This window comes from Schistocerca americana, chromosome 1 (assembly GCF_021461395.2).
Source record: "Schistocerca americana isolate TAMUIC-IGC-003095 chromosome 1, iqSchAmer2.1, whole genome shotgun sequence".
Lineage (NCBI taxonomy): Eukaryota > Metazoa > Arthropoda > Insecta > Orthoptera > Acrididae > Schistocerca > Schistocerca americana.
Window position 1 is genome coordinate 609,242,860 of NC_060119.1, and position 13,423 is coordinate 609,256,282.

At 35.9% G+C, this 13,423-nt stretch overlaps 1 protein-coding gene across 10 annotated transcripts in view; it reads right to left on the reverse strand.

Annotated features, from left to right (window-relative positions):
• The window catches only part of LOC124607261 (RNA binding protein fox-1 homolog 3-like), a 468,620-nt gene that overhangs the window by 86,099 nt on the left and 369,098 nt on the right, over window positions 1-13,423 (reverse strand). For all 10 annotated transcript variants that reach the window (XM_047139561.1, XM_047139554.1, XM_047139609.1 and 7 more), the window contains 2 exons: window positions 11,796-11,849; window positions 3,054-3,146 (listed from right to left, as the gene is read on the reverse strand). In XM_047139561.1, coding sequence (XP_046995517.1) covers window positions 3,054-3,146; window positions 11,796-11,849 — 147 coding nt within the window. The remainder of the gene's footprint in view (window positions 1-3,053; window positions 3,147-11,795; window positions 11,850-13,423) is intronic.

Sequence of the window (13,423 nt, forward strand, 5' to 3'; positions counted from 1 at the left end):
AGGACAGCACAACACTCAGTCCCTGAGGTGAGAAAATCTCCACCTCAGCCAGGAATCCAAACTGGGCCCCCGTGCTTGGCATTCCAAAGCACTGACCATTCAGCTATTAGGGCAGACTTCGCTACAATAAAACGCATCTTCTGCCGACAAATGCTCGTAGCTCTTAAGGTGTACATTTCGCAGCCCATGTACATTACTCTTTTGCTTCAAATAAGTGTTCCTGTCATATACCTGAATGCTGACCATTCCTCCAAGGACACCAAATTTAAAATTTTTAATGTATTACAATTTCCAACATAATTTTGTTGTCTCATACATCATTCTTATTGTCACAACAAACACCTAACAAGAAGTAGGCTTTGTACATTGCCTACATATAGGAGTGACACAGGAGAAGGACTCACCCAATAAATGTTTAAGTGCCAGCTGACTCTCCCACTACGTGATCTGCAGAGTTATTGGATTTCATATCAGTGTAATGCAACAACTCTTTAAAACAATCAACTGAGATTTTAAAATACTGATGAAGTTCCCCGCGAAATACAAGTTATTTCGTAGTGAGTAAGTAATTGTGTTATTAGTGACCGTACTGTTGTCAATCCAACTTATTTTGAAATGAATATCACTGGTCCAAAAATGAACAAACATCCAAGATGTTACAGTGAATCAAGGTAAGTCTCGACAGCACTCCTTTTGACACATTTCGTAGTGTGAATGTCAACCATATTATATTTAACAAACTTAGCTAGACAAGCACTTTGGAACAGCAGCTTCATCTTTGATGGAAGGGTAACGATGTGTAGTTACACAAAAAGGAAATATATTACTTTGGCTTCAAAGTTCTGCTGAGAAAGAGACATTTAGAAGACGATGGGTCAAACACAAATACCTTTCTGGGGCAAAGAGAAATCTATGTTAACAGAAACAGGCTCTTTTATGAGGAAATAAAATAAAATAGTACTTTAAAATGATAATACCTTGCATCAAGTAACCATTTAATCTTACCTCAACAGCTCTTCTGGTTGAAAACCGTACAACAAGTTTTTCATCGGCACTTTATTTATTGGCCGTCTAGAGAGGTAAGAGTAGAATACAATGTTGATATACTGTGTTAAAAACATAATTTCTTAAATTACAAAGAATGACGCGTGGAGCACATATTTCATCAAATATGTACTCCACCTGCCACTTCAAGTTCAATTACAAATATGGTGGACTAAAATGAAACCTAATACATTAATCTCAGCAAAGGAATGTCAAAATGCAAAATGGCGAAGTAAACTGCATAAGTATGGTTAACAGTAATAATGTGATAGAGAGAAGCAATTAGAACAAGCTGAAGACATAACTGTAGCATTTAGGGTTATAAATGTACACTCAAATATTACATAGTGCAGATACGTGTACTTGCTAAATTAAAAAATAAGCGGGTAGCTACATTAACAAATTCTGATGAGTGGAAAGGAGTGGGTACTTTCACAAGTTAACCTGGGAATAAAATACTTTGCAAGTGCAAAAACTGTTGACACCAAGCACACTATTTTAAGTTCTGCGGCTTTAGTGAATAAACAGCATTTCAGTATGGAAAGTGGAAAAATGTAATTCGGAAGTATTTGTAATTATTTTCTGAGCTGATGCCATCAATGTGCCAAACACATCATTCAGCAGTCCATGAGATACAAACCCAGCCACCAGATTTGCCTACTACAGCAACACGAACTACTGCTGCGACGATCATGTAACTAGCTTTTTGACATTGCTTTGCCACATTACTGAAACACACACTGGATTAGGAAAGATGCAGCGCTGTCAGCTTTAGCAGCGTGTTTGACAGACACACAACTGTAGGAACTGTAGTGTCAGAGAAAAGTATGTCACCTGCTATGCGAGCTACAAACACTACAGGCTCATAATGCAATGGGAACATACTTTTCTTCCCTTTTTTTGAAGTGGGAAATCCATTATATGGACGGAGGTATAAAAGGGGTTAAGGATAACACACAAACAAAATTATTGCCATGTTTATAGCAAGAAATATTTTGTTTGGTGTCATTTAAGTCATACTGCACTTCTCAGAATCCCAATCACATAGAAAAGTTTCATTAAGAGTTATTTCAGCAAATGTTATTTCCAGCTTCGAATGAATAACAATTACTGAAAAAAACCAACTCCATTACATTACATTTACGACTTAAGAATTTTTTATTTGTTTTTATGCGCAGAACCTTGAGACAAACTGTACAATGTGCCACTGTAAAAGATCGAAAACATAAAAAAAAAATTAACTGATCCTGCCATCTGGTATGGTGATGTACTGTCTGGATGATGAGATACTTATTACACACATAAATAAAAATAATAAATGAAGTAATGTGTCGTGTCACTATAACATACACAAATGAAGCTTAATGCGCCCATCAAAATTCCGACCACTACAAACATTTACACAAAAGTGGCAGTGATGTCCACTTCTATAGTAGCTTCACACAATAAAAAGAACCAGTCCAAAGCTAGCACAATAGAGGCTCTGAAAATATTTGTCCAAGAAGCTTTAGAGAGTTGTATATAGACAGTTATTCCATGCTTCTACCCCTCACTGTCATCAACTACAAGCTTTCATGAATACATAATTGCCTAGAAGCAGAGGTGAAATACCGGAGATCACACTGAAAGGAAAACTGCTCTATGACACAATGCAACTCTCCAACATATTAAGAAGCCTACTGAGCTGTGGGAAATGAAGTAAGAGCCCCTATAGGATTTAAATGGTTAATACGGATTTACAACTTAGGAATATGCTTCTTAAAGGCAAACGTGTAGTTAACCATGGCCCAGAAGAAACTGATTCTTGTGAATTGGAATGCAGTGAAGCGCAGCAAGACTGACGGACAGAAAAATACATGATATTTCAGTGGTTAAGGTATCCAAAGTTAGCAGGATATGCACTGTGGAAATTGGAATAAAAGAATGGAAGAGAGAGGTAATTTTGTTACAGTTAAAAATGAGTGCTACCACAGAAAACTTCTTTTGTAAATCATAGAGATCATGCACACCTCTATCTTTCTTCCCTCAACCACGGTGCCGTGTAGCCTCTCTCGTGCTCGGTCCGCATCAGCACTATTTGCGAATGTTACAAAACCGAATCCCTGCATGCAGACAGACAAAACATGCATTAAAAACTGGCGTCGCTCAAAAAACAACGTGCAACAAAAATTAACATGTATGCATAGAGTTCTGTAGACAAATTTATAGTAATATATATATTTTTTTCTGATTTTCAGAACAGAGGTGGTGGGAAAGTAGGGACTGTTATTCAGAAAATTCATAGTGCTTTTGCTTCAAGATTTTTCTTTCAGTCCACTAAATCATCATTGTGTACAATGGACACATTCTATAGTGAACTGAAACTGTCACAGTGCCAGAATACAAGGCTTGAGTGACTGCATGCTTAGTTTTATTGAAAGTAAAAGGAAACAATCGGCGTGAGTAAAAGAAACCAGTCAAATGTATGTTTCAGTCACGCTCAAATTTAGCCAATATATAAAAGTAATTTTTAAAACAATTACTTTATCATGAGTGAAATGTACTTGAACTATCTTAGTACTCAATCTACCATCCCACATCATGCAAGCCAATGGTGAATAAGGTAAAAGGATTGTTTTTGCATGTCATTTCACTCCCACTCCCCTTTCTTTTTCCTCTGCCAGATGGGGAGAGGGAAGCTGGTTGGTCAAAGACAATATCTACAACCAATGAATGAGGTTACTGATGACTTATTTTGGAACTATGTAGATTTCTATAATTTCAAGATGAACACAATTCCGGAGGACTTGTGTACTACTAGCAGTCACATAACACATATTGCTAAAAGGAGTAATAAGCAGGGAAACAAAATGGATTATCTGCAAATTTCAACAGCCTCCCTCAATGTAGGTGCAAATTTTTTGCAGTAACGAGGCTACATTGTGCAGAGGCAGAAGTGTCATTTCTACTGAACACGCAGCTCATGCACAAAACATACTGCCACTCAGCACAAGATGGATTGCACGTACCAAAGGTTGTGAGGAGTTGCCAATGTTGGCAAACATCATTTGAGTGGCTGTATGGAACAGCTAGACAGGTGGAGAAAGGATGTGGAAGTAGTAATATATTATGGTTCTCCAAAGATAGAGGCCAAGCCAGTCAATCATGAGGCATGCCAATACAGGCAAACCAACCACTGCAAATATTACCAGTACTGGAAATCTTTATACAGAGAGAAAACTATTTTTAATTTCTACTGAAAAAGTCACTCAGTTCAAACTTTGCTTTGATGTCTTTGTCCATTATTATGACATGATAATCAATTTAGGCCAAACAAACAAGACAGGACTATCAGCTTCACCAAGACAGACAAGTCACTTTTATGCTCTAGATACGTAACCACCATGCTTGCATATTGTTTTAGAAACACAACATTAAAACTAGCAAATTTTTGATACAAATGCATTCAATCTGCCAAAGAAAAATGCAAAACAAGTCAAGTTATCAACAGTCAATAGCTCCTGCTTAAAGTGAACTAATATGAATGCTGTTAATGCATAAAGCTGTCCCACAACCAAACACCTGCAGGTTAAAGAATACTGATGATAACTCAGGCTGAATACCTTTCATTTGTTTTATGTGTACATATATTTTCACACAGTTGAGTTACATGTAAGTGATCAATGCCTTCAGGTCAATAAAATTACCTTTCGGCAAAAAGTTGCACTGGCTTTCATACTGCTGACGCAGGTGCTTTATCTACTTCTGTGAGAGCTATGTAGATACTATGATAAAAAAAAGTTTTTAAGACCCATTTATCAGTAAACTGAAATACTTTGCCCTCACTGTAATCAATAAATAAATAAATTACAAAGACTTTTTATGTTGCATGCGAAGGCAAGTGTACTGTTACAAAAACAAATCATCATTTATGAATTAAGAAAAAAAATCGATGTATACTGAACAATGTCAGTATATAACAAATCCCATATGAAATAAATGTAAACTGTTTATTGTTGCTAATCCTGTAAAATACTTAAATACATGTGATAAATATTATGCACCAGAGAGAATAATTTGTCTCAATTATGCTAATTTACTGCATATTGAAAAACATTGCAGCCAAGTTACCACATATCTTTTCTGGGTCACATCATCAGAGCTTACTAACCTAGTTGGCGTGTCCTTTCATAAAGCAGGTAAGGAGTGTTTGCATCAGTATAGATCTTTAGATCTTACAATAATAGTCACAAAAATATTAACTGTGACAAGAGGAAGCCTACTGTTCAATGACTTTGCTCTTGGCAGAGGAAGAGAAGTTATTGTAATAGCTGCTGCCTAAGTAAGTAAGTATCAAAACGTTAACTCTCACAAATAAAAGTATAGCTTTAGGTGTTATTTCCACTTTTAAGTCACCACTGTAACAGTTAATTAGCCACGCTTATGGAGCTTGATGTGCTGCATTATGATCTCCCATAGTCAATGCCGTGGCAGTATTCGGAGTATTGCCAGTGTAAATATGCCCTGTTTTGTTGTTTCATTTTCCATTATCTGGTGAATTAAGGTTCCCCAAACCTGACCAAAACTAGCAATCATTTTTAAAGAAATTAAAAACTTAAAAAATGTTCTTTTCATTACAGACTGCAAGCTTTCATGGCTGGTATTTGCGTTATTGGTGATTTTTGTTTTATGAGCATTAGGTGATGGTCAAAGATGTAATTCTCTGCCAACATTACATTTTGTCTGCCAATGATGGGGAAGTCTTCAGAGGCTTTAATGACTTTGAAAGTGGTTACAGCCTGAAACAAGCTCGGCAAGCTTACCTCATCATATGTAACCGTGCAATGGTCGGTTCGTGACATCATCAGATCACTGCCCAAGATCGTGGAGCCATGCCAACATATGTTTCAGATTTTGTAGTGGGGAAGAGGTGGCGCTGTTCATTTTATTTAGTACCTGTGAACCACTGTACTTGGTGGACAAGCTGTATCATTTAGAAACTGCCTTCAGAAGAAATGGCTACTTCGACAAAGAGAGAAATAGGGCACTACACCCTAAAAAGGTCTGCAGCTTCTATTGAAAAAGAACTAACTAAGGAGAAAGTTTTCCTCGCATCTGTAGAAACTGTTAAGGTTGTATCAGTAAAACCCTCAGAAAATGCAGTATTGACAAGGTGTTTAAACCAAAACGAATAGTGAGCAAATATTTTAACACTGTCAAACAGCCACACCTGCCATTGCCACAGTACGAATATATTAAATCCCTTGCGCTTTTAGTCAAGTGTATGTAGGAACTAAAAAGAAAAAAACATTAACACCCACCTTAAGCAGGAATAAGCAATTGTCTGGGGGGAGTACGGATATATAAGCAATAGCATATCGAATTTGTTTCTCTGATACTATGGTTTTACCAAGATCTAATCATTACTATACTAGGATGTACAGAGGCATGACAAAAATTCAAAATCATATAAACAACTAATGGAAAACGGGGACTAAATTCGAGAGCTTGTGGGCTTTAGACTAAATAAAACAAACAGCATCAACTCTTCTTCACTACAAGATCCACATTATAAATTTGAACAGCTCTGTAATTGGGGTAGCAATCTTGATGACATGATGAAATGGCTTTGCATGGCTATGCATTAACAGTTAGACTTGTTGAGCTTGTTAGGACTGAAACTGCTTTCTAAGTTATTAAAGCATCTAAAGATACCTCGATCATTGGAAGACGATTTGTTAGGCAGAGAATTATGCACTGGACCATGACCTAATGTTCATAAAGCAGAAATCACCAACAATGATCTACATTCATTATATTGGAAATGTGGTCACCACACAATGTCTACAGAAGATGGGACACTTCACATGCCATCAAAAACAGACAGGATTAATATTTCAATGCAGACACTGTTGTTCTACTGTTCCGTTCCCATTATGTGCTCTATTCAGCAAGTGTTTCATTCTAATAGTTAAGAGGAAAGCTGTCATTACTCATATTAAGCTATTACAGTAACAATCGCAAACAACTCTGAATGAGGCACTGATAAGCCTTTGGCTTCACTATTACCTATTCTCTCATCAGAACTATTTTTTTCTACACTTTGGAGAGTCTTTACATTTCATGAATCTAACATTTTACACATCACAGAGTAGGAGATTTCCACACTTGAGAGAACTACATTGTAATTAAACTAAGACAAGATCTGGCAAATGAACGTACATCATCGTCAACTAATATTAAGTTTATCACATAGGACTAGGTTTCACATTTTAGTAACTGACTGTCTCAAAAGCTGTAAACAAACCATTCCATTATAATCATGTGTATTATGTCTTGTATAACTTCTAGCAAGAAGCTAAAACGAATGTTTATCACTTCCCTAGAACAGCCATTTTTTTTTTTTTTGTTTTTGTTTTATATATTTCAGTTTTCTACACAAAATCAAAAACATATACGTGCTTACTGAAAATAGCCTACTGGTTGATTTGTAAGACATTTTAGAATGATTACTGTGACACTTATTTGCCTCGTGTATCACTATGCGCATGTGTGAATCTACAAAAATATTCTGAAGTCTCAAGATATTGTTTCCAGCAGTCAAAGACAAGTGTGAATGACAAAACTGTTGCTTTGAGTGAAGTTCTGTTGCTAAATTATCAAGACAACATGTAAAACTAGGTGATAATTTTGTCATTATCCTCTACACTGAGACAGTTGTCAATCAACTAAAACAGGATAAATTTAGTGTAAAGAAGCTAACTGATCTAAGGTATGTAAGAGTGTGTGTGTGTTTGTGTGTGTGGAGGGGGAGGAAGATCAGCAAGATTTTTAACAAGTTCTTTGTTTATTCTTCTGTTCCCTATTGAGAATGGTGAGAACTTTCAGCTACCGTAACAATTATTTGGTAACCACATCAGACAGACTTTTTATCATTTTTCAATGTCAGAGGTGATGTATATGTTGAGCCACCAATTGTGATGCAAGTCCAATCCCTACATACATTGTTAATCACTTATAATGTCATTACAGAACCATTACAGAACTCCTCGTTTTCTTCACTTAAAAACTCAAGCATCCACAAAGTTCCTTTCTCTTTCATCACTCACTCCTTCCCTCACTTCAATGTGTTAGAAGAATGCATGGATGACTGCTCTGATGAACTTGATTCCTCATTAAACCCCTTCGGTGACTAAAGTAACTAAAGCTTTCCTTCTTAGATCCTTTTCAATGATCCACAGACATGAATCCAGGCCGACAGCAAGCCTCCAGGTGTCTATGTATTTTCTTAAAGAAATTAAGCTTTGTATTGCTAGGTCTAAAACCTCTACAGTTGAGGTGGCCTAACAGCAGTGATAACTTCCCTCAGTCTTCCACATTTGGAAGTTTAGAGTGTTTCAAACTGTTGTCAGTCAGAGCAAAAACCTGACAAAAGGCAAAGAAATTGCACCTAGATGAAAGAAACTTGTGTTCTATGGTGTCAAAGATACCATTTGTGACAAGATAAAGGATATGAAAACAGAATCATCCTGCTTTTCAGTTGACCTGCATATTTGTTACTCCACATAGAAACGTAACATTTTTGAGCGGGGATGAGTGGGATATTAAAGACTCTTAAAGTGCAGGAAGCCATCTGGCTTTGCCATCAGCTTATTGTTGGTTTTTTGAGAAGTGCAAGACTTCTCACGAACTATTAACTCCTGTCCCAGCTTCCTTTTCCATTTCTCCTCCTCATTTCAATATGAACGGGAAGCAATCCCACAAAACAACAAATATAACTGCAATAAGAAATTGATAGGGCAGTAAACTGCATTACAGTGAGGGAGTGATTTCATACACAAGCTGGCAGTGATCTGCAGCATTTAGATCTCTCTGGTGCACAATTACCTCTGTATGTACCAGTGGCATCGTTTTTGGTATCACAAAGAACCAAAATGAACACAGGTATCTGCATAAATCATATGGCTCCGCATTTACGCCAATAGTGTACATTTCAATGGAAAAAAAGGTTAACTGCTCAATTCTGCCACTTTGAACAATTAGCTGTTCCACTCTACAAATAGTTTCTCTATTTCTTTAATATTAAATGGTAACATAATACCAAGTAAGAAAAACTTCAGACAGTTCCTTTTATACGTCTAGAAAGTTTTACATTATGATATTTGAAGTTTCAGAACATAATTCATTTTCCTGTCACAGATATTTTTGTTTCATGTTGTCTTACAAAATCAAAGACTAGTCAGTATACACCCCATAAGCAAATAAACAGTACCAGAATTAACCCATGTGGCACAAATCGTAACTACATCTTTTCCATATATAGAACTAACAACAGAGGAAACTAAAATCAGCAAGAATAGTACGCTGACTGATAAATGAGTTATTTATAATTCGCTAGAAAATAAGCAGTTTAATAATGGCAAAGTTAGCTTTCCTCCACTAAGGAAAGAATCAAGTTTTGTGTAAATGACTATTAATATGTCTAAAGCTAAAGCTGTGATAAAAGCTGCAAGATTCACAGATGCTGAGAAATTATTTTTATATACAAAAGAGTAATGTGCCTAATATGAGGCATTCAAAACATACAGAGCAGTATTACTGATAAAATTTCTCTTTATCATCACAGATCACAAAAAAAACCTGAGAGCACATTTAGTATCTTACTTCAGGCTCAGGCCATTACTTTTCAACCATGCATTTGCATTTCCTGTTTTCCCAGATCCCAACAAAAAAATGCAGTTCTTTCACAAACTGTACATATCAAAGTGATGGTTTTCTTGCATGCTTTGATACATCATCTCTTGCTACATGTATTTCAGTGCAGCGTTCACAAAAAGGATACCCCAATTCCGTACAAACGCAATAAAAAACTATATTAGTAGAAGTGGTGATAGTGAAGTGTGTGACAATAATAAAAATAAAAATAATAATAATAATAATAATAATAATAATAATGGTTATGATGATGATGACAATGAAGACAATGAAAAAATGACTGCATCACAAGACTTTCCATTAGACAGTAGCTGCAAACATAGCTTTGTGAAAATAACTAAACATTCACTGCAATCTAAATTAACTGTTTCCTATGGTGCCAACAGTAAAAAGAAATGCCTTGTCACAAAGGAAGTGCCAACAAGAAGCAGTAACAAAGAAAAGTAGGGTGTCAGAATAATATTCTATTACATAAAACTTTGAGATACTATCAATGTGTACCTGTTCTTTTATAACTAATGTATGCTACATTCAAACCACACATTATTATATCTATGTTCCGTTCTAAGTACTCTGGTAAACATACAGCCCTGTTACTTCAGAGGTAACATTACAAAATATTATTTCATAAAAATCAATGTGTGGTAGCTACCACACTATTAAGAAGTCCTACAGGCACACAACGTTTGCCTGTCGGGCAGTATGTTATGCAGAAAAAGCGTTCGTACTTTTAATATTTTTGCTACAAATCAAGAACGAAGTGTTGCATGAAGTTCAAAATGATATAATATCAAGAGCTGCAACTGGAGCTAACAATACTAAAGATAACGCAAGAACGTTCACAGCAGCGTTAACAACAGTTGCAAGGATAAGTTATGATTTGTACACAGAAAAGAGGAATACATCAAAAACAAACTTTTATTATGATACTTACAGGATATGGAATCGCATGAGTTTGGCAGAGCAGGCTCTTAAATTTACATCACAACTGCAGAAATTACGTATAACTTTCAGTGGATTATAGCACATCAGATACATGTGCTAGTAAGTTTTTTTTTAATAATTACTATTTCTGTTGTACACAAAGCCCTATGATTACAACACAACAGTTGCCTTTTGCTATAAACCAACTGACCATATTACTTTATGAATGATTTCTGAAAGCATTCCACATAGGCAGATGGGATGATACATGGAGCAAGACTAATAAAATATACCATCAAAACCATCCTCGTCCAGTTATGATTGTTTGAGAAGAATGAAGAAAAATTTTGCTTTATGGCCATGTAATATCAAACAAACAGTTACATTCAGTTACAAATATTCAACGATTTTGTGGTACATTTCATTCATTTGCTCCAGAGTCACTGCTCTTCCACATTTTGGCACAAAAAACTGAACAGTAATTAAAGTTATATAATTGTAAAACATTATTAATGAACACGCAATGGCAGACACAAAGAAGTATGATCAAGAACTCGGTACATAGCTGGCAAAGGAATATTCTACTATTTTTAGACTTTGTAACCAAAATTTTTCCATTTAATTATAGATAAGTCTCTCTTCACCATCAAATGACTAATAAATCTACGCATTTCAAATTTATTTTCCTCAAGAAATTACTGAATATAATAATTACTCTGCTTTTAACTTTGCCAGCAATCTCATACAGACATTCACAGACATAACTTACAAATGATTGATCCAATGTCAATTTCATAGGGAAACAATGACACACTGTTTTTACCTACTTGTGCAATAGTTCTGTGACAGTGTACAACATGCACTACAATGGAGATGACAATCATTGAAATATTGGAGGGAAAACCAGAAAAAAAAAACTTATATGAAAAGCTAGACACAACATTTGAAAGTTATGCCATGTTTTAGGTAAAATTGTGTTCATTCTTTACAACAGTGCATTCCTCAAAATTAATAGAGCTCTTTTCAAGATGACTTAGAATATGAGAGTTAGAGAGAGAGAGAGAGAGAGAGAGAGAGAGAGAGAGAGAGAGAGAGAGAGAGAGAGAGAATATGAATGAAAAGATAGTTCTTACCTTAGATCCCCTCTCATTAAATATTATCTCTACATCAAGAATGGGACCAAATTGCTGCAACAAACATGAAGATACATACTAAATGAAAATGTTTTTTATTAGTACACAGTAAGTTGATAATTTTTTTCTTTCATTCTGTAACACATATATCAGATACATGTGTCACTACATTACAGTCTCTCAGGACTTGGCAAAAATTATAAACAAGCTGTACCACAATAAATCTAAAATACTAAAAGACAATTTTTTTCACTAGATGTGTATAAAAATTACCTAAAGCTATTACATATACTAGGAAGTCTGGAATTACAAAGGTTCTGAATAGGGTGCAATAATAGAGCCCCCACCCCTTCCAAAAATAAAAGAGAGAGAGAACTTCAGAGCTTTGGGTAATTCCTGCCAATTTCATAGCAGTATATCATCCAAACCGCACACGTTCTTATTGTTTTTACTTTTTCTCCTTCTACTGTCTGTAGTTCAGGAATTTCACTGTACTGGTGTTGGTATTCTTATCTATTTTGGCACTTTTAAGATACTGAATTTTCTTCCCCTTCCATAACATTTTTCTTTGCTGCACCTTTTTCCAGATGCTTTGGACTTTGTGCTGGGCAAGAGGTTGATGATTAGCTGAAGCTAGATAGGGGACCAATGCCGTAGATTACTCTTTATAAAATCAAACTGGGATTTCATCCAGACTTGATGATTTATATGCTTTCAGTTGTTTCTCTACACCAGGGATGCTTATTACTATGTTTTCCATACGGGAGTCAGTCTGACGGTCAAATTACTATATGTTAGTATGATACTCCTCTGTGAACGATTTTTTGAACACGAAATTTAAAACTTCGACTTTCATTTCGCTACCATGTGCTGCCACACCCGACTGGTCCACAAGGCACTGAATGGGAGCCTTAAATCTGCTGAACGATTTTACGTAAGACCAGAATTTCCTCGCATTCTCTGCCAGATCTTTTGCTAAGGTGTGACAATCATGGTGGTTGTATGCTTTGTGAATAGATCTTTTCACAGATGCTTGAATCTCTGCTAACCTTCGCTTGCCACCATCATCATTTGTGCATAGCCTTTTGAACTGAGTATGCAACAGCCTCTGCTTCCTCAGCATCCTCCAAATCCCATTACTAAGCCATGGTGGGTCTTTTCCATCCTTTATCCACTTACTAGGCACATAATTCTCCAGATCACGATTTACAATCTGCTTAAACTTTGCCCGTAATTCCTCTATATCTATCTTACAGGAACTAAGTGATGCCAATTCACTGTTAAGTGAAATGCTAGTAGCTGCTTATCTGCTCTATCTAACAGAAACACTCTCCTAACCTTCTTGACTTATTTATTAACTTTTGTAATCATAGTTGCTATAATGACATCATGATCGCTAATCCTCGGTGCTATACTGACATTGTCAATAAGGTGCAGCCTATTTTTGCTACAAGATCTAAGATATTTCCACTGTGCGTACTAAGCTGTCCAGTTAGCTGCTGAAGACAGATTTTAGAATGTGTGTTGAAAAGTATTTTGCACAACTGTCTGTCTGTCTGTCTGTCTGTCTGTCTGTCACATCTCTGACCTTGCAACACTACACTAAACTGTATGATGCTTTCAAATAC